This window comes from Sprattus sprattus (assembly GCF_963457725.1).
Source record: "Sprattus sprattus genome assembly, chromosome: 18".
Lineage (NCBI taxonomy): Eukaryota > Metazoa > Chordata > Actinopteri > Clupeiformes > Clupeidae > Sprattus > Sprattus sprattus.
The window spans coordinates 19,260,537-19,287,955 of record NC_137916.1 but is presented as its reverse complement, the minus strand read 5'-3'; the positions used below and the strand labels follow the sequence as shown (position 1 = coordinate 19,287,955).

The 27,419-nt window shown below is 50.5% G+C and overlaps 1 protein-coding gene across 1 annotated transcript; it reads left to right on the top strand.

Moving 5' to 3' along the window:
• Window positions 1–210: 210 nt before the first annotated feature.
• Window positions 211–25,877, top strand: camsap3 (calmodulin regulated spectrin-associated protein family, member 3; the record flags this gene model as incomplete). The annotated part of the gene is made up of 18 exons (XM_080856202.1): window positions 211–343; window positions 8,269–8,552; window positions 16,921–17,088; window positions 17,282–17,362; window positions 17,741–17,773; window positions 19,035–19,173; window positions 19,450–19,589; window positions 20,019–20,106; window positions 20,216–20,258; window positions 20,423–20,484; window positions 20,809–20,881; window positions 21,059–23,123; window positions 23,280–23,404; window positions 23,833–24,101; window positions 24,205–24,307; window positions 24,411–24,529; window positions 25,170–25,288; window positions 25,575–25,877. 18 exons carry the CDS (start codon window positions 211–213, stop codon window positions 25,875–25,877), a joined length of 4,347 nt encoding a protein of 1,448 aa, XP_080712328.1.
• Window positions 25,878–27,419: the final 1,542 nt, after the last annotated feature.

Sequence of the window (27,419 nt, the reverse complement as noted above, 5' to 3'; positions counted from 1 at the left end):
CCAAGACGGGGTTCATACGGACGCTGAAACCACAGTTTCTGGATATTCTTTCTCGTGAGTAGGCTACGTTAACGACACCCGTGTTCTACAGCCTTGACGCTGTGGGACACGAATAGGATGACTGCTTGATTTCCCATTTTTTTCTTACGCGACTACCTCCACCCCGGATCTTTTCCTTTCCCTTCCACACGGCCTGTCTGCGGACTCGCTATGGTGGATTCGAATGCAACGAGAAGGACTTTTGTAGTCCCGGACATTAAATCCGTGGATCACTATGATTTCACCAGAGCCAAAATATGCGCCAGTGTGGGCTGGCTCTTGGCTAAATCATACGGCAATGCAGGTATGTGTGAATTTCCCACATGGTTCATGTTTAAAAATGTCATGCTTCTGTCTTATCCCAGCATTGTTCTGACTGTCAGAGTAATGAAAAGCACATGCATGAAGGTGAACAGCTTACGATGTGTACACTCAGCGATTTTAGACACACAAAGACCGTAGGAGAGGTGGGAACATTTGCGTGGTCGCATTTGACCCACCGCTATTTCCCTATCCTGTCTGTCCACCTTATGCCGCATTCGGGAAACCGATCCCGTGAAGCCTATGGCTTGAGACAACACGCAAAAGGCTTAGGCTATCTTTCTACACCAGTGTGGCAAATAGCTGTTCAGCTTCACATAATTGTTCTCCCCCGAAATCGACTGGCCCATAGGCAATTGGTAATCAATAATTGCCTACCAAGGTTCAGAAATTGGTCTAAAGTGAACATAGTCTATTGCTCTTGTATAATCCCACTCTAAGTAGGCTAGTCCATATGCCATACATAACTTTCTATTATAACATGGCCTGGTCTGTCATCTATGAGGACATAGGGTTCCAAGGAAATACTTTGTCATAGGCCTTCCGTTAAATATTAGTTTAGACCTAAAACGGAGTGATAGCCGGTGGATAAACATGTGCCCGAAACCTATCAGGCTGTGACGCGCTAACACACCCACCTCAGAGTTCTATTGTTAACATACGAGGCTACTTCACATGTCAGCCGAGGTTTCAGGAGGGGTTTGATGTTTGCTTTTCAGTGGGAGCTCCATTTGACCCTAAACCCTCAATGCTGGTTGTGGGGATGCTGGTTCTATACCCACCAGTCTTACTGCAGCAGTTTATTTCTCCCAACTGTAAGACTCTTAAAGTGGCACCAGAATAGGGCTGAGAAGAACCCAAATTGGGCTGCCAGATGAACTGTTGTTTCAGTGCAGGAGCCACACCTTTCCATTTACAGCTGGCTTTTATTTGACTTTATCTGTCCTACCAGATTAAATTGGAATGCACTTGAGCAGTGGCATGAGTTATGCTACCTGCTCACATCTTAGGAAAAGATTTAGAAAGATCTCTGTGTGAATGGCCCCCTGCCCCATCACTGTTTGATGGCAACATGTTTGTGTGTATAGGCAACACACAAACTCTTTTGTGAACTACATAGGTTTCGTGGCTTGTGTGATGCAAAAAACTTAGCGGCGGGTTGGCCTCTTTGCAACACCGGCCTCTGGAGCAGCTTGTGTGTGTGGAAAAACAAAACATTTGAAAGGGGCCTATTGTGTTTTGTTCGTGAGCCACTAATAATTCAGATGATTAACTCAGCATTCCTAGACCTCCCTTAATGTGAAATAGGCTTGGTGATGTTTGGAAAGGAAGGGAACAAACAAAAAAACACCATCAAACCAACACAGCAGTTTAAGATTATCGCTGCACAGTCCTTCTTGAAGCTCCACATTCTCAAGGACACATTTTCAGAGATAAAGGGTGCATAGTGTTCTGTACAAAATAATGTTGTTGATGAAAAGAAGGCCTGATGTGTGTCATTATGACCCAGAATTGTTTGGTGATTTTACTGTTAGTAGCTCTGTCGTAACTTCACTCGTTCCTTCCTGGTCCTCTTATAATTGTTACCTTCCCTGGCATGTCACAGTCTCACAGTCCACCAATGTAAACAAACATGCTAAGACTTTGTTTATGCCAGTGTGAGTTTCAACACACACACACACACACACACACACACACATACTACCACCACAGCTGCCAAACCCCTCAGAGTTAAGAATTGGTTAGGGTTGTGTGGAGCTGTGGCACAATCTGTAGCATCCCAAATCCACGTGCACACAGGGACCTGGGCTTGATTCATGTCCCATTCCCATTCCCATCTCGCTCTCCCACTCATTTCCTGTCAATCTCTACTGAGTGAAGGCAAAAAGCTCAAAATAAACGTAAAAAAAAAAGAAAAGAAAAAAAGATTAGGTCAGGGTGGAACACAAGCGCTATTGTGCCTTACCAACTTTAATAACCTGGCTTATGTGCTGTTTGTTATGCAATCAGAGGCCCAGTCTTTGTCAGTGGGCCGTACGCAGGCTCAGGCTGGGCTCAGTGTTTATGTCTCGCCCCTGCGCTCTCATCATAGACCGACCTCACAGCCACGCCCGCTGGTCAAAGTCACACTTACCCTGGCCCTCACCAGCAAGCAGCAGGAAAAACCCTGAACAGATTAGACCAGCTCCACTGGAGCATGTTTGTGTGTGTGTGCGTGCGTGTGTGTGTGTGTGTGTGTGTGTGTGTGTGTGTGTGTCCGTTCCCTAACTCCATGGCACAGGATCCTGCTGAGCCAGGAGGGCCGCAGTTATCTTCCTGTCAGAACACGATGACATCATCACTTCTCTTCCCTGGCTGTGGCCTGGTGTGCTCTACTGAGCTGGGCTGTGCTGTGTGGGGTAGGGAAGGGTAGGGTAGGGTAGGGAAGGGTAGGGTGTGTGGTGGGGTGTGTGTGGCTGCCCTCATGCTGAGCGATAACGTTAGCCTAGCAGGAGGCCCTGCTCTCCTAAAGCCTTCCAGGTCTCCACTGCCTACTGAGGTTTTAACTGCTTCCTCACACACAACACACACACACACACACTGCTCACAGCCCTCTGAATCCCAGCTGCATTTTCCGGAGTTGGGCGCTGGTGGTGGCACAGCTTGACAGTGCACAATGAAATTCTGCCGTAATGATTTACCTCAACTGACCTCAGACCTGTTAAAGCTCACCCACTTTGCTCCCCTCTCATCACCGATGCAAAGCCCAGCTGGGTTTGACAGCTCTGCTTGAGTCACCAAGCATAGTCATGGCCCCGTCTGTCAATTTTATTAGGGTTCAAACTCAGTTACAGTAACACGTCACTGAAAGCTCAGAGTGCTACATCAACACGCGTCCAAATCAGTTTCTCTGTCCGATTCTTAACAGAATGAGCTTCAACAAAAAGCTGAAACTGCACACTATTTTTCCATGGACTATGCAAGCACTAGCAATAACTGAGGGGGGGGGGGGGGGATCAGCACCACAAGCTTTTCTTATCACCAGAGAGCTGTTATTGATTAGCTCCGTGTCTCTTGCATTAATAGGGAGAACTCCTGTGAAAAAAACGTCCAGGCCAGCAAGATTTCCAACCCGCTGGTGGTGTTTGCCAAGCTCAGTAAAAAACCCTCTGTTCCACCCCTATCCGTAAGCTGCTGGATACATACTGACACACTTATAAGTCAGTTAGCACAACTAGTCATGTGCTTTGTCACCGCAGCTAGTGTTGTTACTTCTCCTGAGTCAACAAGTGAGGAGGGACCCGTGAATCCTGTTCCCACTCTGAGACGGAAGGTGTGTTTGTTTTGTTTTGTTTGTTGCTATCTTGGAAAACAGGCCACTGTTTTAAAGCTGAAGGACCCCCCCCAATCTCCCATCAGCCAGTCACATCTTCAGCGTGGAGTAGAAAGAGTGTTTGAGTGTCCCTCTCTATTCTGCAGCTGGCACAGTCTGGGTTTGAAGTCTCACACAAAGCAGCTTCGGGAGCTTTGAGGTCAGCAGAAGTTGCCTGCTTGTAGTTTTTTTGCAGCCGGCAGATTTTTACTGGGCGCCCACTCCTCTCTCTCTCACTCACACACACACACACACACACACACACTGAATACACACACACTGAATACACATACACTATTGGAGTGATAAAAATGACACAATGCATATTTGTCTTGTTTACCCGCACGCAAATATTGCCTGCCGGCTGTAGGAAGTGTTAGCCTATTTCCTTGCAGAGCTGCACCATAACATGACAGCAGAGGATTACATTACATGACTTCGCTGCATCGCTGCACTGAACGAACACGAGGCCTCCAGAGAACACATGAACACAGAATGGTTCCATGAACTGCATAAAGAGCTTTAAGGTTTTACATTGTCTGAGCTGCATAAGTATTTGAGTAATGGGTTGAGTTCGCATGATTTAAGATCTCATTATACAACCAGTAGTCAGTGGATCAAATGACTCACATGTTTAGGCGGACATGTTAATTACCTGCAACTGCAAGAGGCTCAGCTGTGTTGCTCAACCTTAGGAGGTAAACAGCACATTGTTGCTCAGATATATACACTCATCGACAAAAATGTTGGCACCCCTGCACTTCTGTCAGATAATGCACCACTACTCCCAGAAAAGTGTTGCAATTACAAATGCTTTTGTATTCATATGTTTATTTACTTAGTTTGCATTGTAAAAACACAACAAATCTGAGAAATAATGCCGAATCTCCCAAATCTCTGTTTTGGGGTTGCTTTGCTGCTTCTGAAACCTGATGCCTTGACTGTGCGCATGGCATCAGGAAATCTGAGGACTACCAAATAATTTTTGGGCGCAATGTAGGGCCCACTGTCAGAAAGCGGGGTCTCCGTCAGAGGACATGGGTCTTCCAGCAGGACAATGACCCATAGCACACTTCAAAACGACCCAAGACAAAACGACCCAAGACAAAACACTGGAGAGTTCTGAAGTGTCCGTGGAATAAAGTCAGATTTGGCATTATTTCTCAGATTTTTTGTGTTTTTCCAATGCAAACTAAGTAAATAAACATGTGAATAGAAAAGCATTTGTAATTGCAACACCTTTCTGGGAGTAGTGGTGCATTATCTGACAGAAGTGCAGGGGTGCCAACATTTTTGTCCATTACTGTATACAACGTGCAGTAGTGAATACATAACCAGAAAATCATCTCATGCATGAATCATGAGAGTGCCCTCTGACAGAAAGTCCTACTGGTCCTTAAACCTCCTTGTGTAACGATGCCTTCGTGACCCTTCTTTGCATGTCTGAAAGCCTTTAAGTGCTTCTGCCCCATGCCCGTTGGCATTCTAGAGGGGCTCTCCTCGGCCACTGTGCCCGGGTGCGGTGCTTAGAAAGCTAAAGCCATCCGCTAGCGTCTCAGCCGAGCCTAGCTGTGCCGCCCCTTAATCAAGACGAAGAGGTCTCGACAGTCAGCATTTCCATGGCGACCAGCTCGAAACGCAGGGCCAGCCTCTCCAGTCTCCGGTTTCAGGGGGACGTTGAGGAACCTTGTGCGCATCAACCTCACAACACACTCACATGCTCTCTAGGGTCCTCTTCAGATGGTGATGAGGTTTGACTTGACGAGTTTGAACCCGCTGGCCGAGGGTGTGCTTTTGTTTTTGGGTGGGGGTGTGGGGGGGTTTGCCCTGTTTCTGTGTACCCTTGTTCCTCCTCTGGGGCTCTTGTCAGTGGTAATAGTGTAACCTGAGCACTGCTGCGGTGTGGAGTGAGCTCGGGTCCCCAGCCCAGAGAGCCATCCCCCTGCCATCCACTCTTTCCGGTTCTCATCAGAGCTTGCACCGCGCTGCTGTGGTTGGCCGGAGGTCCGGCTTTCTGCTGATTCATGTTGGTCCAAGCGGCCAAGCTGTGCACGGACAAAATTAGCATTCTCGTCCTGCAATCGCTTTTCTGGTGTTTACCGTGTCTCACATTTCCTATTGTTTTTGTGTGTGTGTGTGTGTGTGTGTGTGTGTGTGTGTGTGTGTGTGTGTGTGTGTGTGTGTGTGTGTGTGTGTGTCTGAGAAAGAGTGAGAGTGAGTGAGAGTGTTTGTATTCTTATCCGTGTATTCCTCAGAGTAATGCTGTAGAACAGGACTTCACTTGATGATTGAAGTGACAGAGATGTTTGCTGTCATTATAGTAGCTTGAAGCCACTCTAGTCTGATGTCGTACCAGATCTGGAGGTGTATTTTTCCTCTTGAATGGAATGGTGATTGGATTAACTCCTGCCATGCTCCTCTGAGGCCTCTCCCTTGTTCATCTGATGTACAGATGTATGTGATTAAACCAGTGATGGTCATATCAGTGGGAGCAGGTGTGTGTGTGTGTGTGCGCTTGTGTGCAAGTGTATGTATAAAAGTATGAATGTGTGTGTGTGTGTGTGTGTGTGTGTGTATCCACTACAAACTTCACAGTGTGTGTGTATAAAAGTATGAATAAGTGTCTGCTAGACTGTGTGTGTGTGTATCTGTGTTCTTGGTTTTCAGCCCCACTGTTGTTCTTTTCTTTTCTTTTTATACACTTTCTATGTCCAGGTATTACTTTCTCTCTCTCTTCTCCTTTCTGAAGGTAGAACACAGACTGGTCATTCATTAAGGGTCGATCCCACAGGAAAATGAAGCCTCTATCGGCAGCACTCATCAGCCGCCTCTGCTGTGGCCTTTGCATCCTGCTTTGCATTCTGGGTGAAAACGCCAAGTTTGGACCCAGATGGTGGAGAGGGAGGGAGGGAGTGTGAGAGAGATAAAGAGAGAGATAAAGAGAGAGATAGAGAGAGAGAGAAAGAAAGAGAGAGAGAGTGTTAGTGTTTTGTGTGTGTGTGTGTGGGGGGAATGTCCCATTTTGCGTGTATTACAGGAGGCTTTTTTTGTTCTCCCAACCTAATTACCGCGGAGCTGGGAGAGCAGCGCCGAGGAATGGTGTCAAATTCACCACCCCTGTTTTTTTTTATCACACTCTTAGACACTCATTCAAGTTTAAAATACTGAGAGGTGCTGCACAGTCTGAACCTGGAGGAATGGCTGCAAACTGCTGCCAGTACTGCAGCAAGTTGTCGTGACCGAGGCGCTCTGAAGACTGTCCTTGGCGTTATTCAAGTCGGTAGCGTTGGGTCCTGGACTTCAAAAACACACCACTGCACTATCTCTTTTTTTTCTCACATGCACCCCATTTTCAGTGAGAGGCCCCGGAACAGGTCTTTCATGCGTGTTTGGGGATGTACTTTGAGCCCGCCACGAATGCCGCCGAACCTGTTTCCTGGACAAATAAGTGGTGTGTGTTCTGGCTCTCTATTTCGATGATTTCCTTTTGGTGCCAGCTAGTAACAGCACCTAGATCAGCTCCTAGAGGTGCTGTGGGTACAAAACAGTAGGCTACTTCTATAAAAAAAAACTTTTGAAAATATTCAGGATTTGAGACTTGGAGAGAGACTGGGACCTAGAAATATGTTAACCCAAGCTCTTTTGGTTTTGATTTACAATGTGTTCTTGTACTTTTAGATGTGAGACCTATACAAATGTTTACTGAATAAACATCTTTAATAATCCTATACTAATGAGACTCTTCCATCATAAACCAATAAGCCGAGCACAGGGTGGGGACCCGGTCTGGCTTGTCTTGCTGTCTCTGTCAGGTGTTTCTGACTGAAGTGTGTGGATGAACATGTGCGTCCCTGTTTTCTTTGCTCCCGGCTCTGCAGGACGGGAGCAGTGCACTGTGGGATAGCGTTTCAGTCGGTGAGGGGCGGGGCTGGGGCTGGGGGGGGGGGGGGGGGGTCTTGTTGGGGTGGTTGCTGTTGAATGGATGCTGCTGCCTTCCCTCCCCGGGAGCAGTCAAGCAGAGGCGGAAGTGTCTGCTCTGGGAAAACCCGCTTAGATGAAACCAGAGCCCAGGCCGTCATTTCTGTCATCCTAGCCTAAGCCCTGCAGCCCTGGATTTGGTGACTGGGCTGCTTTTCAGAAAGACACTGTGCCGACAAACACTCACACACACACACACTCTCACACACACACTCTCTCTCACACACACACACACACACACACACACACATGCATTCATCAACCCATGCTTCGTTTAACCTCTTGTCTGCTCACTCATTCGTATGATTCTGTCCGCAGGCCAAAGGATCATGGCCTTCTGGTGAAACTGTGTGCATGTGCTACTCTTGGCTGTAGCCTTGGCCATATCTCTTTCACGAGAGCTGTGAGAAAAGCCCCTATAGCTCTGGGTGTTGTTCATCATGTCCAATAGGGAACACTTTATCGCCACCAACCGCACTCTCATATACAGTCTTTTAGGAGTGCTTACTTCCTCTTGAAGAGCCCACAGATCCTCACTCACAGGCTGATGTCTCTGTCCTCCTCTCTGCTCCCTGTAGAGAACGTTCCGGCGGAGCTGCGAGACCCCTTCTACTGCGATCAGTACGAACAGGAGCACCTGAAGCCCCCGGTCACAAGGCTCCTGCTCTCCCCGGAGCTCTACTGCCGCACCTACAGCCTGCTGCTTGGGCAGGGGCAGGGGCCGTCGGGGGCCCTAGTGGCTGAGGGGACCCCCAAAGACAACTGCGACCTCCTGCAGATCCTCAGTAAGAGGGGCCTGGTCGCCAAGGACAAGAATGTCCCCATCACGGACGAAGACCTCCGCCACAAACCCATCAAAATGGTGAGGAAATGGGTGTGTCTGTATATGAGTCTTTGTGTGTGTGGGGTGTGTAGGGTGTGTACATCTATGAGTATTGATGACCAAACAGAACGGTATGAAAGAATGACAACTATTCACATGTTCCCATGAGTATTGTACCTATGCTTCAGTTGTGGGGTTTGATTTGCGAGTTTTCGTTTGTGCCAGCTATTTGTATGTTAATAATTCATGGTTCCTTCAATAGCTGTGAGCAGAACATGCCACCAATATATTTACCATTTGGCAGATACCATATAAAACAGTAGAGATGATTTAAACACAACATCAGGAGTCATAATCACATTTGCCTATTGACATGGCTATTATGACTGTAACAGCAATTCCTATTTTACTACCACTGGTGGCATGTTCTGCTCACTGCATGCATGTGAGCATGTGGTGAGCTTGGTGTGTAAGTAGTGGGGGGTCTGTGTGCATGAATAATTGAGTGTGTGTGTGTGTGTGTGTGTGTGTGTGTGGTGGCCAACACCACTTGAGATCAGAGCCTAACCAAAAGGCAGCCTGTCTGCGCTCGAAACCGCCCAAATGTCACAATCAATCCTGCTATCGACCCTTTTGCCTTCTGGCCACGTGGAAGGATTGTTTCTCCTACCCCCAGTCCTACCCTTCAGCCACCCCCACCCCTCAGCCAGAGCTATGTGCACTCCTGGGCAGCAAGCGCAGGGCGGGGGTTGGAGGTGGGGTGGATCTTGTTTATCTCGTGATTCTGGGGGATTAGAAGACATCAAAAACAGCCCCTGCCACTGTCCCTCCCCCAATCGCGAACCAATCCCTCGGGATGAGCGGATCCAGCTGTAAGGGATGGGGGCTGTTGCATGATGCTGTTGCATCATGGGAGCTGTGGTGTGCACGGGTCAGGAGTCAGGAGCACAATGGAGCAGGTAGACAATCAGTGGTCAGCAGTGGACTCCGGCCTCTGGGAACAAAGCCACGCACAAAGCACAGTGGGGCCAGCGGTGACCCGAGTCTTCCTCCTTGTTGCGTGCTTGTGTTGTTTTTGTGTGTGTGCCTGCGTGTGTGAGTGTGTGTGTGTGTGTGTGTGCATGCATTTATGTAATTTTTGTGTGTGTGTGTGTGTGTGTGTGTGTGTGTGTGTGTGTGTGTGTGCGCGAGCATAACGTAGCGGCTCCCAGCAGGAATTAAGTTAATGTGGGCACAGCGCCCGTTTTGCTCCCCTTGGCTCTTGGATCAGCTTTGGCATCATTAGGAGCCCCTCAGCTCTCTTCCACTGTGTGTCCTTGACTGGCTCATCTGACTGTTAACATTGTTTTAATGGCGGCCCCCCAGCTGGAGCTGACTGGGGGGGACCCCTCTAACGGTATAAAGAGGGTAAGCTCCTCTATGACCTCTGACCTACTGTTATAGTAATAAAATGAGTCCTCTAATTGAACAAAGTACAGATGTAAATTCGTAACCCTAAGTATGCTTTTCTCTGGTAGTTTGTGTGAAGTAGTTGCTGTTGACCTGTGAGGTTGCTTTTCCCCCTGCAGGGATGTGCAGCTACCACACTCTCAGCTGTTTGTCCTGTTCTGTCCCCGCTGTGGCAGTCTCTGTGGAGGCATGGGGGAGGAGCTCATGCTTCGGGTGTGTTCTGTGTGTTTGTATGCGCTATGTGTGGGTTTACGTGTGCTGCGTGTGTTTGCGTGTGTGTTTGCGAGTTTTCATTAGTGTGAGTTTCTTTATATGCTGTGTGTGTGTTTGCGTGTTTGTATTTATTAGTGTTTGTGTGTGTGTGTGTGTGTGTGTGTGTGTTTTCATGAGTGTCAGTTTCCGTAAGCTGTATGTGTGGGTGTTTGCCTGTGTGTTGTGTTATTGTGCTCTATGCTCTGCTGCCCTCTGCCTGGAGTCGTCCATGTATATTTGTGTGTGTGTGTCTGGCAGCAGGTGTCCCTACTCTCCCGGGGTCATCAGATCAGTGGTGCACCAAGCGCCGCCCTTTTGCCTTCGCCCAAACCTGGTGTTCAGCTTCAGGCTGGCGCCGGGGCGGTGCACGGTCATGATCTCTGCGCTGGTGCGCCGGCGCACCCTCAATCTGTGACTGGCTCGGGCGGTGGCGATGGCAGCGGGTGAAAGTGGGTCAGGCGGCAGCATTAGGACAGAGCAGCCGCAGCAGAAGCAACAGCAGCAACGGCAATCTGCTGCAGCATGGCACACATATTAGAGCTCTGCACACTGGAGCTCCAGCCTGATCCTCACAGTCCCCCCCCCCCCTTCCCACACCCTCTCATGAATGTGCGCATGTTAATATGTTCATCCAAATCTTAGGTAGGGTAGAAGGGAAGCGTATGAAAGATTCTAGCACCCAGTGGAGTTAATACTCCCTGTAGCCTCAAAAAATTAAAATGTCTAATTTGGCTCTCCAACCCCCCAAAAAATGACTGTCCTAGTTAGCCAAACACGGTGACTCCCCTAAGCAGACACACTCTGGGAGAGACACTCTCCGTCTGGGAGAGAAACTCTCTGCCTAGTGACAGCCATGTCAGTGTCCCCTGCCTCCCAGTCATCGCCCATCATTCCCGCGTCCCTGTGGCTGTCCGCTGCCCAGCCCAGCCCCCCACCACTCCTCAGATTGAGGATAAAGATCTGTGAAGATTAGCGATAATCTGCCATCCAGACTCCACGTCATCATGCCAGCCCATATTAAATCACCGGCAGCCACGCTGGGAGAATCTTCACACACGTATCGTGCCGTGTACCTTCACCTCATAAACAGTCTGAGGAATGTAAACGCCCATAATAATCTGGCTGCCAGCGATACTACTGCAAAGCTATCCCCTTCTTTAAGGGGTCTCTGTGACACGTCATACGGTGCATACATGACATGCCTTGTGTCGCCTGCGTTTGACTCCCCTCCAAGATGGCCGCCAGATGTTCTGCTGAGAAATTGCGAAGGGAAGTTTGGGTTGATAAGGGTGTTGTTGATCTCAGGCTGGATTGGCGAGCCTTTGCAAGTTAATGAGCTTTAAATACCCTGGAATGTTTCAATCTCCTTTTATTCCCCACAAGTCGTTTATTGCCTCAGAGGTTCACCCCGTGGTGTAACTGCACACACCTACCCCAGGCACCGGGCTGGACTGGGCTGAGTGTCTGTTCATGCTGTAAGTTCTCTCCTGGAGAGAATGTCCAGGTACGTGGTTCAGTGACAAACGTGGGCAAGTTCATTCAGTCAGTTGTTAACCTAATGGAAGAGCCCTATGGCCTCTTCTCCTAGAAAATCAAAGCCATGGGGCTCTTCTTTTAGGAGGTTTACCACTTTTTCTGAGTTAACTTACCAAGGTTTGTCACTAAACCACGTACTTGGAAATACTCCCCAGGTTTGTCAGTTTGAGTCAGTGCTAGCTGTGTGTGTCCATTGGGCTCTGCCCGTGAAGGCATGCCAGATATTCCCTTTCAGCATTTAACGCAGCAAATATTTTGGATCTTTTTTTCTCTCTGTTCATCTGACTGTTTGTTATCAACTTTAAATGCCTGTTTATTTGGTGCATTTCAAAAAAGGGAATGCCGCAATGTTTACCAAGTGCCTCGCCGTAGCAAGATTGTGTGTGTGTCTGTGTGTAGGTGTGTGTCCATGTACCCAGCCATGGGGTAAAGCGCAGTGGGTCCTGCTCGGAGCTCAACGAAAGGGGCTCCTGTAAATCTCCCTAGGGGAGGCCTCTGATCCCTCTGTTTGTCTACCTCTAAGGGCAGGGGGCAGCAGGGTGGCGGGGGAGTGGACGAGTGGGGGTGGGTGGTTGGGTGGGTATTTGGTGCGGGCTAAGCATCAGACCTTACAGTAACCTCCAGCCTAATCAGCAGGGCCACTGCTGACAAGCCTTTGTTGGGATCAGCTATGTGGTGATGCTGAGCATTAGTGAGCTCTGCTCCCTGAGACCCCCCACCCCCCTCTGAGACGGGCTGCGCTCTGCTCTGCTCTGCTCTGCTCTGCTGTTCTCAGATCAGGTTGAAGTTCACTTCCAAGGTTCGTGATTGTGTGTTTGTGTGTGTGGGAATCCTGTGTTTGTAGTGTGTAGTATGTGTATAAGAGCATTATAAAAGTGACTCAGGAGGAAGGGCTGTTTTTTATCCGAGTGCCATGCAGGGCTGCTCAGGATTGTGTTGAGGTGCATTGTGGGTCATACTTGGTTGTTATGGCGATCTGGCAGGCTCTGTGCGCTCTGTGTTCCCGGCCCGCTTCACTCGCTTCCCTCTCATTAGCCAAACTTGTGATTTGGCTTAGCAAGTTCTGGAGGGTCAGGGAGGGAAATCCACCCTCAAACGCCTGTCCCCCTCCCTCTTTCTCACACTCGCACACACACACACACACATATACACACGCACACACCCACACACACACACACACACTTGCTCGCTCAATCAATCAATCAGTTACTCACTCTTTTTCTTAGTTTCTCTGTATTTTCTCATACTCAAAACACACACTGGCTCACTCTCGCACATACACACTTGCATACTCACTAACTCATTCTTTCTCTTTCTCTCTCTCACACACACACACACACACACACTTGCTCATTCTCTTTCTCTCTTCCTTTCTTTCTTTCATTTCATTCCTTTTCTTTTCCCACTCTCTTTTGTCATAATTTACTGCCTCCTCCAAATAGTTGCTGATCTGAACAACAGAGCAGGCCTCGTGACCTACACTCTACAGTCTACACTCCAATTGGCTGTTACACACACACACACACACACACACACACACTCACTCTTCCTACCTCTTTGTCTCTTTTCCTCTCTCTCTTTCATACACATGCGCACACACACACACACACACACACACACACACACACACACACACACACACACACACACACACACACACAGACACACACACAATTAAAAAGAGAAACAGACATACAGTGAGCGGTTTTCGTTTATCTTTCCCTGTCTCTCTCAGGAACAGTTCCTAACAGTGTGTTCATAGCTCACTGGGAGTTTTGTACTGTCACACATTGTTTGCATCAGACTCCCCCCTCCTCCCCCTCTTGTTTTCATTGTTCAATTATGCGTTTCAAGTGTAGCCCAGTAATCTGCATTTCCTTGCTCGGCACACCAGACACAAACACTCAGTCGAGCCTCTCTGCCTCACTCTCAGTCTCTAAACATCTGCCCTCGCCCCCCACTCACCCACCACCCCCCAAGACACCACTCAGGAAATTTTCCACGAACAGGAAGCTCGGGGGGGGGGGGGGGGGGGGGGGGGGTGGTGGTGGTGGTGGTGGATGACACTGGAACCTTCCTCTCTCCAAAGACACAGCCTTCCTCCAGCTATGCTCCAGCTCCAGTGGATGAGTGAGAGAGGCACAGAGCCAGCGGGTGAGAGAGGAAGAGAGCCTGGCTGTCCCAGGCTGAAGAGAGAATGCTATGTGACAGGGCACCACCGGCAGCTAGAAATCACCCCCTGACTCTCTCTCACACTTGCATGCAATGACACAAACACACACACACACAGACTTGCATGCACTGACACACACACACACACACACACACACACACACACACACACACACACACACACAGACTTGCATGCACTGACACACACACACACACACACTCAGCACCCCCACCAGCCTCTGCCTCTCCTCAGCTGTGTGGCGACTGGCGAGGTCAGCAGTTTGCTGCACGCTCAGACAGACATGCTGTCCGGACACACACTGCCAGTGGAACGGAAGCCAGCGGGCACCGTGCTGCGCTGTGAGTGTACCTCATTCTCACCTTAAGAGACGTGCTGGCGACAGACTCTAATGCTGTTAGCCTCCCATGCTAGCACGCCTGCCTCCCTCCCCCCCATGTCCGAGGGCGCGAGTTTGAATCCAGTGCTGATCTGTGCTTGTCTACTCTCGACAGCCAACCCGGGCAACACTCACATACACTAACACAAAGAGACAAACACACACACACACACAAACTCTGACACATGCATACTCGCACACATACAGCAGGCCCCTGACAGAGGAATGTGTTATGATGACCTGTGCTGCACGGTGCTGAGTTAATGATTATAACAGAGACCATGCCTGTGGTGAGCCCAAAGCCAGGAGGAGGAGCCAGGGCACACACGCACACACACACACACACACACACACACACACACACACACACACACGAAAAGATCTAGGCTGCCAAGGATTTTTACATGACAACTAAGACGTAATAAAACTGTCCATTCGATTAGACAGGAAACAATCTAAGTTAAACAAATCATCAACAATCAAGCTTAGACAAAACATGCTTACAGTGCCATATACAGGCTATCTATATCTGTCTTCCTTAAAGTGCAAGCTGTCCTCGAGAACATAGTGTGTGTGTGTGTGTGTGTGTGTGTGTGTGTGTGTGTGTGAGTGTGTGTGTGTGTGTGTGTGTGTGTGTGTGTGTGAGTGTGTGTGTGTGGCCTCCCTTCGTCTGTCTCTGAGGCTTGGCTTGGCTCCCCTGTAGAGTAAGAGGAAGTCTGGCCTGCCGGGTGTCCTTGAGAGCTCCTGACAACCCTGACAGCACTCGGCCATAAACTCAGGCCTGGACACTGTCCTGAGGATCCCACACTCACTCACTCTCCCCACAATCACTCAGTCATCACACTCTTAGACAGGGTCCTCAGGAGATCCAACATCCCAGCACCAGCTCAGAACACCTGATAAGTAATACCCACACCTGGTTTGCTCAGGTGCAGGTCAAATCAACTGCAATTGAGTATAAAATGTTCATCAATCTGTCACCTGAACTCCGTTATTCACGCAGTATGGTTATTGACTTAGTGTTCACTCCGTATGCTTAACACAGACTACAAGATGCTCAACAGCCATATTTTTACAATAATTGTTACTAGTTATATAGTTAAGGCAGGAGAGACCTTAGGGTTCTTGTGCTAGAGTTCTACTGCTAATGTTCACTTGGTCCACAGGAAAACCTTTACTTCCTGATGATTCTGCAAAGCTGCCGGAATATTCCTGGCTGTGCGTGGATTGCGCACCAAGGATCTAATGAGCCCTTCCGAACATTTTAAAGCTCGCCTATCTTGCCCTCATCAGGGTCGTCTCACTCTTCCCTCCCATGACTAGGCCTCTGGGCCGTGTGAGGCACAGGCAGTCCCAGGTCCAGAGGGTGTCCACAGGCGTGGTGCTGGACACAGAAGCTAATGGCCTAACCCTCTTAGCGGTGCTAAGGAGCTCTCGGGCCCAAGCCTGAGCTGATTGTGTTGTTCGGGCAGGTTTAATGGGCTCTGCGCCCTCCGATGGAGTCCCTGTAATGGGCTCACTCGGTAAGAATGTGGAAGTTAATGGGCCTTTTTGGATGTGAACTGTTTGCGGAGCTCACACTCAAGCTTGTGTTTGTGATGGTGTGTGGGATGGCCACTGGGGTGGGTATATATGTGGGATGTGCACTCAAATGACTCGTTGTGTATGATTGGTGGGTCGCAAATATGGCAGAACATGCTTATTAGCTCGGAGTATTGCCAGTACCCCTCTTATCCCACTTGTGCCCACACACACACCAGTGGTGTTGACAAGCAGGAGGGAGCACTGCAGAGCTGGCTGATCCCAGGTGAATTGATTGCAGCAGCGTGCAGAAGCACAGATCCCTGCAGTCTGTCACACATGAGTCATGCTGCTGTAGCTCACTGCTGAAGAGGAGGAGAAGAAGCAGGGAACGGGCTGAGAGAGAGAGAGAGGGGGAGAGAGAGAGAGAGAGAGGGGGAGAGAGAGAAAGGGGTAATTTCTACAACATCAAAGTAATGAGATGAGGGAGGAGAGGTTATGCCTGGAAAAGTGAAATGATGGGAGAGTGGGGAACTAGAGAGCGTAAATGGATGCTAGTAGCACACTGACTCATCTGGCTGGGGGTTCAGCTGCAGAAGCTATGTCTTGACTTGTCATTACAGCATACACAAGCCTGTTATGGAATACACACATGCCCCCCCCCCCACACACACACACACACACTCACACACACACACTCCCACACACAGTCTCCCCCTCCCTCTCTCTTGTTCTTTCTCCTACACACACACACACAGTCACACACCCACACATTAATTTTCCTCCAAATGAGAAGAATCAGCCCCTGGAGACCTCTGCTGGCTGTGTGTTACGTGGGTGTATTGCACACCTCGTGTTGCCTCGCCAACGCACAGGCTCAGCGTGCGCCAGCCCTGGGCCTGCTTTGCCACCTGGCCCGCTCCAAACGTCGGCACCGGCAGTGGCCTGCCCCGCTGTTCCATTAAGCTGAGTAGCCTGCTGGGCCCTGATGTCTGTGGCGCTGGTGTCTGGGTCGGGTTCTGACTGTGTCTGTTCTGTCCCCCCCCTCCCTCCTCCCCCTCCCCCTGTGTCTGCTGCAGAGTGCCCACTTGGCACTGATCGACGCACTGATGGCGGTGGGTGCCATGGAGACGGTTAGTGCTGCACGGACGAGAGGAGCTGAGCTGCTGGAAGGAGGCGGAGGAGGAGGAGGAGGAGGCGGCATCAGCGGCGGCTGGGAGGAGCCCCTGCTCCAGTGGGTCATCGGGGTAGGTCCAGCTGCTGGGAGCTTCAGCGGCCCCCTCTCATATGTGTGCTGTTTGTGCAGATTTAGAGCCAGTGGGTTCGAGCCAGTGCTTTTGTCAACGCGGAGGAAGGGATCAGTGTTTTATTACACCAGACCTGCGGGCTTATTTTTTCATGTGTTTACATGGTGTGTGTGTGTGTTTTGCTTGCTTCCAGCTGAATCAGACGCTGATGGATCTCACAGAGGGAGCGCACAGCTCAGACACCAGCTCCGACCCACAGCCCGTCCAGCCCTCTGTAAGCACATCCTCTCTATCACACGCTTACACCCCCCCCCCCCCAGCCCCCCCCCCCCCCCCCCATATATACTCATTCTCATGTTCTCACACACACAAACTTACTTTAATTAACACCATTCATAGAAAGGTGATGATTTTTAAATCAAACTCATACATGTGCTTATGAATGACGCTACAAATGCCAGTCAGCTGCTGGCCTACACACACACACACACACACACACACACACACAAATCCTCTCCTGCTCAGATTAGTCCTTCTCCTCAGTTTTCCTCCCCATAATGGGCTTTAATGTCTGTCCTCTCCTCTCTTCCTGGCTGTCTCTCCTCTCTTTTCTTCCCCTCTCTTTCGCCTGTCCTTCACTCCTTTCTAACAGTGTCCCACCCGCTGGTACTGGAAACTTGTTCCTGTAAGTCTGTCTTGCTTTTCGTCCTCTCGTCTTTTGTTTCTCATATTCCTCCTCCTCCGCCTCCATTTCCTGTCCTGTTCTGAGGCCCTTCAGTCCTCCATCGCCCCCTGCTGGTTCAAAGCTACTCTGCTGCTGCTGCTGTTGTGGCTGCTGCTGGCTCTCTCTGCTGAAGCTCTGGCATGAGGTTGGGTTGGGTGGGATCCTCTGCCTGAGGGGGGCTCCGGTCGGATATCTAATACGGCCCTATGGGGCTCAGAGGAGACGAGTGAGTATGTAATATGGTCACACATGTAGCGTTATATCTCAGAACACACAGCTTGAATGAAACCCATGGGTCCCCCGCCCCCGCCCCCCACACCTCACTTCAGCTCCTTTTTGTGGAACATCATGGAATGTTGGAATGATGCGTGAATCCGATGTGGAAGACACTATCCCAGTGAGACAGGTGAAAGTGGGGCCAGTCTGCCAGGTAGAAGAAATCATTTGCATCCATGTGGTTGAGGACTGCACCATCTGTTCCGTTAGTTCACTCCTCACAGATGAGCTGCTCTAGCCGATCCAGCCAATCTACTGGATATCCTTCTGTGAAGACAAAGACAGTGATATCAGAATGCCAGTGATCTCAGGGGTTCCCACCTTTTTAATTGGCTTGTCATTATGTGAGAGTAGCTGTACAGGTGATTGTGTGTTTGTGTGTGTGTGTGTGTGTGTGTGTGTGTGCGCGCACTCGCACATCAGGTGAGGGGCGTTCACACAGCTGCCTCTGTTCGGTGCTTTGACCCGTCTGAAGTCTCGTCCTGCTCTCTCCTGGGACCTGGCTGTCCTAGTTTCCCTACCCACAATGCTCTTGCTGTTCCTGCCTACACCCTATCTCACACACACAAACACACACACACACACACACACAATCTCTCTCTCTCTCTCTTTCTATCTCCCATTACCTCCTCTGCTTTCTCAGAAAGTATTGTCGTTGCACCGCCTCCACGTCCACTCTGCCTGCTCTGTTTGCATGTGCATCACAGGGAAACTATTTGTTGCACTACATGCATACATGCCTGAAAGACCAGCTGAACCAGTTTGAGCTCCACACATTTTGCCTGCCTTGTTTTTACTCCATGGATGGATCAAGTGGTTTTTATTTGCTTGAATGGAGAGGAAAAACAAACAAACTTGGATCCTTTTGTTCTGGTCTGATCTGTGGATTGTAACCCGTGTGCTAAACCCCCCCCCCCCCCCCCCCCATCTCTCCCCCTGTCCTCAGATAAGGTACAGGAAGGATAAGATGCTCTCAAGGCAGAAGCCCTTTTTCCCACTGGTGAGCGAGGTGAAGGATCTCAGCAACGGCTGTGCCATCGCTGCAGTCATCCACTACTACTGCCCAGGCCTGCTGCGTCTGGAGGGTAAAGTCTCTTATCTCCCCCGGCCAGCCAGCCTGCCCCCAACCCCCAACCCTCCCCACCCTCTGCTTCAGCCTTGCCCACCCTTATCTTCCCCTCCCCCCTGCCTGATCTGATCCTTTGCTGTCTAACGGCGCTTTCTATTATTAATGCTGACCGGGTCACTGGTTGAACACTGGCATTCCTCGACATACTCACTCACACTCTCTCTCTCCTGCTCTCTCTTTCTTTCTCTTCTCTCTCTCTCTCTCTCGCGCTCTTCGTCTGACCTGCTTTCAGACGTGTGCATGAAGGAGTCCATGTCAGTGGCTGACAGCCTGTACAACCTGCAGCTGATCCTTGAGTTCTGTGAGAGCTGTCTGAGGAGCTGCTGCCCCCTGGTGCTGGAGGACCTGCTCTACGCCCCGCCTGAACTGCAAGTATGTGTCGTCAGCACTGCAGTCCCACCTTGCATACACACCCACAAAACAAATTTGATATGACTAAGCACGCATATACCACACCCCACGCTTTTTGATTGATTTAATATTGCTTAAAGATTTTTAGTGCAATTCTGAAAAGCTGTAAAGTAACTACAGTTTCTTTCCTCTCTACATTCATAGTTTAAGTGCTTTCTATTATTTGAGGTTATATAGTTTACATTCAATGCTGTTAATATTAGCCAAGTTCTAAATGACTTCTATTGTTATTTTTGACATGACCTCTCCGTAATCTAAATGATTTTGTTGCCTGAGGTGATCTGGTTGTCATATCCTACTCAGCCATCTAAAGTGTTGCAATTGACTGTGCTATCGCTGCTCGTGTGGAACACCAATCTCTTTTTTTGGATTGTTCCCTCTGCTTTGCAGGTGAACATCTTGAGCTTTCTGGCAGAGCTCTTAATGTGGTTCGAGATCCAAAAGCCAGAGTTTGTTCAGCCTTTGCAGGCCATTGAGGGTAAGTGTGTGTGCAAGACAAAGATATTGATTGATGTGTGAAGCAATGACACTGCATTATCTCATGTGGATGTGATTATTCTTTATAAGTAAAGAGTTGTGTTTTGCAGACGGACCTGGTAAAACTGATGGTGGGACATCCAGTGGTAACAGGTACACTACTACACTACTGGGCCTTTAAAAGACTGGGCCTTTAAAAGAACCCCTTGTATAATAATGACCTCTCTAGATCAATCTACATCTTTCTCTCTTTAAAATGATTATGATAGAAGTGTGTCTGATGTGATGTTGTTTCCTCTTCCTGTCTCTTCCTGCAGCTCTCCATCCCTCTTCAAGAAGCCCTTCCTGCCCATCTCCTCCCCCATGTCACCGGTGCCAGGTAAGCGGAGTGGGATGTCATCTCTTCATTAGCATGCTTCCTGCTTGTCTGCGTCTGTCAATGGGTTGTTTTGAGGTGTTTTTGAGGGCACGAAAGTGCTGGTGTAGTTCTGTGTGTGTGTGTGTGTGTGTGTGTGTGTGTGTGTGTGTTTGTATGATCCAGTCTTTTTTTCAGTTTGATGTTTGTTTGTTTTGACACATTGTTTTTGTTGAATCCATTATCGCCATTTGTTACATTTTTTGTCTGTCTGTCTGTCTGTGTGTCTGTGTGTCCCTTTGTCTGTCTGTCTGTGTACATGTGTGTGTGCATGTGTATCCTTATCAGGCTCTCTTACTCAGTCTACCTCAATGTCTCATGTAGAGGCCGTTGGAAGAACATGGACAAAGAAACCAATCAGGTAAGGCTGAGCTGCCTATTATAATAATTGTCACTTTGCACTGGAGGTACTGGGTGCTTATTATGAATCTTCAAATTTCATTCATTATCCAATTATCCATCCATTTTTATCAACTGTATTATTTAACTTTACCATTTTTATCGCTTCCTCTCCCCCTCTCTTTCTTGTCCTCTCCAGCCGTCCCCTGTCTGCCGTGTCCTTCAGCATCCCCTTCGGTCTGGACAGTGACGTGGACATCGTCATGGGCAAGTCGGTGAGCGCCATTACCCGCTCTGTTAGCTCCGACAACCTGAACCCGGCCAACAGGGGCCTGACGCGCGCACCCTACACCCCTCCAGAGGACCTCAGCCACATGCTCGGCAAGTCGCCCGCCAACGGCTCGCACCGGGCCTCCTGGGCCACGCCCACGCCCGACGCGCCCCTGCTGGCGGAGGAGAACGGGCTGGATGACACGGAGATGGAGGCGGAGGCGGAGGCCGGCGAGCTGCCCACCATTGAGGAGGCGCTGCAGATCATCCACAACCAGGGCAAGATGGAGCCACGGCTGCACCCAGACGGAGCCCCCGACGGCTTCTACCTGCACTCGCCCGACGACCCCGCCAGCGCGCGTCACAACGGGAGCCCCGCCTCCTCTGCTCTCAGCTGCTCCGCCCCCTCCCGCTCGGGCGTGCTGTACAGGCCTCACGCGCCGCCACCGCCCCCGTCGTCTTCCTCTCCGTCCCGCGCCCGCCACACGTCGGAGGGCTCGCGCGACGACGACTCGGTGCTGCGCGACGGCAGCGTGGACTCGGACGCTTCCGAGGACCTGCCGAGGACCGCCCACTCCACGCCGGCGACCCCGGTCTCCAAGCCCCGCCCCAGCAGCAGTGGCGGCGACCACACGCCCGACAGCGGCATCCGCATGACCAGCTTCGCCGAGAGGAAGAAGAAGCTGCTGACTCCCACGCCTCAGGAGCCCGACGCCGATCCCACCAGCCCTGCATCTGCCCCGAACCTGACCGCCAAGAAGAAGGAAGAGAGCCCTGGCAAGAGCCCTGCCCTAAACACGGAGATGTCCGACCTGGGCGCCCGTCTGGAGGAGAAGCGGAAGGCCATCGAGGCTCAGAAGAAGCGCATCGAGGCCATCTTCGCCAAGCACCGGCAGCAGCTGGGCAAGAGCGCCTTCCTGCAGCTAAAGAAGGGGCGCGAGGGAGAGGGGGAGGCTGAGGAGCAGACCAAGGGGGAGTTGAGCGCATCCTCCACAGAGCCGGACCTGAGCCGCCTGTCCCGTGCCGAGCAACAGCCGCCAGAGATGCAGAAACACCCACAGCGCCACCTAGCGGAGGAAGAGGGTAACATGAAGCCGCACGCAGGCTCGAGGGAGAACAGGGAGGCTGCACAGGCCGGGGACAAGGGCTCGGCTCCTCTCGGGGACTACAACAACGCCGTGACCAAGCTGAACGCAGCCCTCAGTTCCCTGCAGACCGACATGCATCGGCTGGCTGAGCAGCAGAAACATCTGATGCAGAAGAAGCCTGCACCCGCCACTTCCACCCATGCCTGGGTCATTCCCCCTGGCCCCAAAAGCACCGGCCCGCCCCCTTCCCGCCTGTCTCGCGAGACCACACGGGACCTCCCTTCCGCCTCGTCCTCCCCCTCCCCGTCGCGGAGGCTGGCCAGCCACACCACCCCGCCCAAATCCCCGGGAGCACACCGCCGGGCACAGTCGGCGCCCCCCAAGAGCCCAAAGCACCACCATGTATCACGGCCGGCGGACCTGAAGGTCCCAGTCTCCACCCGCTCGATCGTGGCTTCCCAGAACGTGGACAGCATCCCGCACTTGCGCCGCACCGCGCCTTGGCAGTGCCGCGACCAGAGCGCCTCTTCCATCAGCTTCGGCCAGACGGGCACCTCCATGTTCCCTGAATCCTCCCGCAGGTCCACACCCACGCCCTCCCGGGCCGGCCAGGATGACCTTGCCTCGGACGCTGGCTCCGCAGAAGAGCACGGTGTCTTCAGCCTGGAGCTGGAGGGCGCGTCCACAAAGGGGGGCAGCAGCTCGGGGGCCCCCTCCGAATGCTCGTTCGAGAGCGACGTGCCGGCCGCCGGGTTCAACGGCAAGCGCAGCAGCCTGATCGAGATCTCACTGTCCTCGCTGAGAGGGCTGGAAGACGAACTCGAACAGTCCAACGACCCCTTCTCCGATTCCATGAGTGACCAGACGGAGCCGGAGCTCAAGTCTGGGGTCGGCTTCTTCTTCAAGGTCAGTGGACCGACAGCAGTCGCCCCATTGACGGCTAGTGTGTGTCTGTTTGCCTTTGTGTGTATTTGCTTTTGTGTGTGTGGGTGTCTTTGTGTTTGTTTGTATATGGTAATGTGGTTGTATTAACCCCATCCCTGTGTGTGTGGTGCGCTGCAGCAGGATGAGGCTCGACCGGAGGATGAGATGGCCCAGCGGCGCGCCGCCCTGCTGGAGAAACAGCAGAAGAGAGCCGAGGAGTTGAAGAAACGCAGACAGGAGCAGGAGAGGGAGAGGGAGGCCAGGTGAGGCACATACACTCACACTCACACTCACAGTTGCACATGAACACACTCCACAGCTCCTTACACCCATTACAGTACTTTATAAACCATCATAATAGTCAGTGATGCTTTACTGAATCATGTAATAGTAGTTGTAATAGTAGTTTTAAATTAAAAAAATGTATTGGTTAATAATTCCAACACTGTTTCTATTTCTGTGTTTTAAGAATGTTTATTAAATGCATTTAAAAAATAAATATCAGGATTTGGGCATCTGCCAACCCTAGATGGAATTCTGCTATAACACTTTTGATGTGAAAATGCGTGACATTCACTCTGATCATTTGCTACACAGCAGGGTGTCAGATTGTGCACCATATGTTGCTTTTAGGAAACCCCAGCTCGCCGTGGCGATTTCTCATTTGAAGTTTGCTTCTGTCACCTTTTAGCCGATCAGCGTCAGGAGACGAGCTCCGACCGCAGACGCCGTCCACCCCGCCACCCCCGCGCACGCCCCCGTCCGAGGGCCCGTCCCACCGCCGTGGCAACTTCACGAAGAATGAGTACGAGATGCGGCGCCAGCTGAAGATCATGGAGGACCTGGGCAAGGTGCTGAGGCAGAAGCCCACCACCGTGCGCGACGTCAAGAAGCAGCGGCCCAAGACCGTCTTCCACGATGACTCGGCCCTCTCACGCAGCCCTTCCAAAGGCTTCCTGGGTACTACGCTAAGCTACACTACGCTCCCACACTCTTTTTTTCCAGTGGGTTTTTGGTGTTATTCATCATGTTAAATATGGTATGCTTCCTCTTCTTCCGGTAGGTTCCAGGTTGAACAAAGTCTACTCTCACTCCACTATGAACCTGTCCTCTATGGCCAACGACACGGGTAGCAGCGGGACGCTGAGGGTCAGGAAATCTCCTAGGTGAGCACTACCTCAAGTCCAAGCCTCCAGCGCATTCGAGCAAATGTCGGATAATTAAGTTTGTCCTTTTTTCCAAATCTTTTCTGTCTTTCTTCCCCTGCAGTCGTTCCCACTCGCCGTCGAGGCTGATGTCACCGGGTCGGCTCTCGAGCCACAACGGAGATAGGGACTGGGACAACGCCTCCACCATTTCATCCCCTGCCTCCATTCCAGAGTACACCGGTACGGTTCACTCCCTGCTTCTCATCCCTCTGCGTACCTGAGAGCCAGGTGCAGCTGGGATTGAGAGACTGCCGAGAGAGAGAGAGAGAGACAATCCAATTACATTTATTACTTTTGTCACCTCATCAATTTGTGTCCTCTCTTTTTTGACTAACACGGATAGCGTAACTATGTCAGTTATAGGACAGTGTCAAACATCGGCCATTCTGTTAAACAATCAAAATGCTAAGTTTAATAATGGATTAACAATCGATATGCTCAGTTTAATAATGGATTAACATGACGTGAACGTGAACGTTTGCCGATAACACACGCAGTCTGATAATTAATACCATTACGATATGTTGTTGATTCAAGCCAAAAGCTGATTTCCTAAACAACGGACAAAGTGCATGTCAATTTAAATGTTTTGTCTATAGAAGGGTTGTTATCACCTATTCAGCTGACTGTCATAAATTCTTCTTCAAATTGCCTTAATGGCTGTTGTGAGTTGTAAGCTATCCAGTGATAATTTGTGAGAATTTGTGTAACTTATATTACGTCATGCCATAGCACAAGTCATTTGTGTCATTGTGACCTGTATTCGAAATATGCATATGGGAAGCTACCTAATTAAATGCTGTGTCATGGTGCATTCCAGGCCCCAAACTTTACAAGGAGCCCAGCTTCAAGTCCAACAAGTTCATCATCCACAACGCCATCTCACGCTGCTGCTTGGCAGGCAAGGTCAACGAACCCATCAAAAACAAGATAGTGGAGGTGAGAGACCTACCAGTCTGTGACCTCTGGGGCCACATTCGGTCTTTACACTCAAACATGTCCACGCACTGCTGTGTGCTTTTAAGCAGAAAATATGTCCCCACTTGGTTCATCTGTCCACACAGGGTGCATGGGACCCTACCATTGAACAGCTTTGGTCTGTCCTTGTCCCACCTTCGTCCACCTTTCTCTACCACTGCGTTTTGCCTGTTATACACCACAGACATCTACACTCGTCCCCTTTTTTAAACTACTTTTCTACTCTCCCCTGTCCCCCATTTCACAGGAAATGGAGAAGTGCGACGCCAACCACTTCCTGATCCTGTTCCGGGACAACAGCTGCCAGTTCCGGGCGGTGTACACCATGAACCCGGAGACGGAGGAGATGATGCGGCTGACGGGCATCGGCCCGCGCTTCATCAGCCCCGCCATGGTGGAGTCCATCTACAAGTACAGCTCCGACCGCAAGCAGTTCACCGCCATCCCGTCCAAGACCATGTCCATGAGCGTGGACGCCTTCACCATCCCCGGCCACCTGTGGCAGAGCAAGCGCCCGGGCACCCCCAAGAAACCCGGCACCCCCAAATGAAGCAGGCGCCGGTCTCTTGCTATCTTGGCTCTCCTCTGTTCAGCCCCCATCTCTATCCCCGAACCCCCACCCTCCATCCTCCCCGACATTCCCCGCAAGGTGGATGTTTTTCTCTCTCTCTCTCTCTCTCTCTCTCTCTCTCTCTCTCTCTCTCTCTCTCTGTCTTTCTCTCACTCTGGTTGCAGTGAGACGGAGAGAGGGGTGGTGGTGGGGTGGTCACCCAAAGTCCTAGAACACAAGAAGGAAATCTATGCCATTCCTGGCCTTTTGTGTGGAGGCCACAGCGCCCCCTGCAGCACTGCTCAGGGTGTTGCAGGACAGGCTTACTGAAGGGCAGAAATGCAGGCCTCGTCTGATACGGGCCCAGACCCACGTAGGAACACTCAAAATGAAGGCGATGAAATGATTGTGTAGACGCAAAAAATGTCAATCCTTAATCCTTTGAATGAAGAAGAAAACATGTCCAAAAGAATCCTGCTTGGCTGGAAGTGTCTCCTGACTGAAAGGGCTTGGACAGGCCCGTGCTGCCATGTCTCCACCTGTCTTAATCTGTGTACCCTCAGTGCAGGGCAGAAAGGTGAGAGTGGGACCAGAGTCTGTTCCACTGCCACAATCTGGACAGGTTGAGGAGATCTGTCTTCTGTCACTTCCCTCCCTTTACCACCCCCCCCACTCTCTCTCCTTTATCTGTTTTGCCCTTTCCCACACTATGTGTCTGTGCCCCCCCCCCCCCTGTTAGCCTTTCCTGTTAATCAGCTGGGAAGACTCCCCCCCCCCCCACCCCTCCAGTTGAAATGATCCATGGCACTGCTCTCTACTGAATGTACTGCAGGGCTCCCTCCTCTAATCAGTGGGCTTCGTCTGTTCTGCTGTTTCCTCCTTGGCCAGTCAGGATATGGGGAGACCATAAAGCGCTCTTCCATGGGTGGGGTGGGATGGGATGGGGTGGTGGGGGGATACAGATACTCTTGCCATGCTGCTGTGCCTATATATCCGGATGACATGAAGGACTATCCCCCTCTCTCTCGCTGCAGACCCAACATTGTGTCCAATGAAGACATCTGGATGTGTGTGTGTGTGTGTGTGTGTGTGTTATTCTCTCGTTTTATCTTTCCTTCTTTATACAAACTGCACTTTTGACATGTTTGTATAACGCATGTCAATCATCCAAGCCTTGCTAGGCCTGAGGAGACCATATCTGCAGACTCCGATTCAGGTTCTGAATCTTCTTCATGTATCTTCAGACCCTCAGTCATGTCCAGTGTCAGTTTACTGTCACAGAGAAACTACCCCAGGACCTGTCTTATAGTCCTCATCAGCGCTACTGGAAAATGAGACCAGACTTCATACTTATTAGCATTGACAATACTCGTTAGCATTGACTTGAAATGACATGGATGGATTTAAAAGAAAAGAAAAGAAAAAAAAAGTCTCAGATCAACAGTGATTTAATATGTACTCGCCTGAATCCTGTTTATTGATGATCCTTTTTCTTTTTGACGATGATTTGTATAAAGTGAGGATACTTTGTAAAGCTATCAA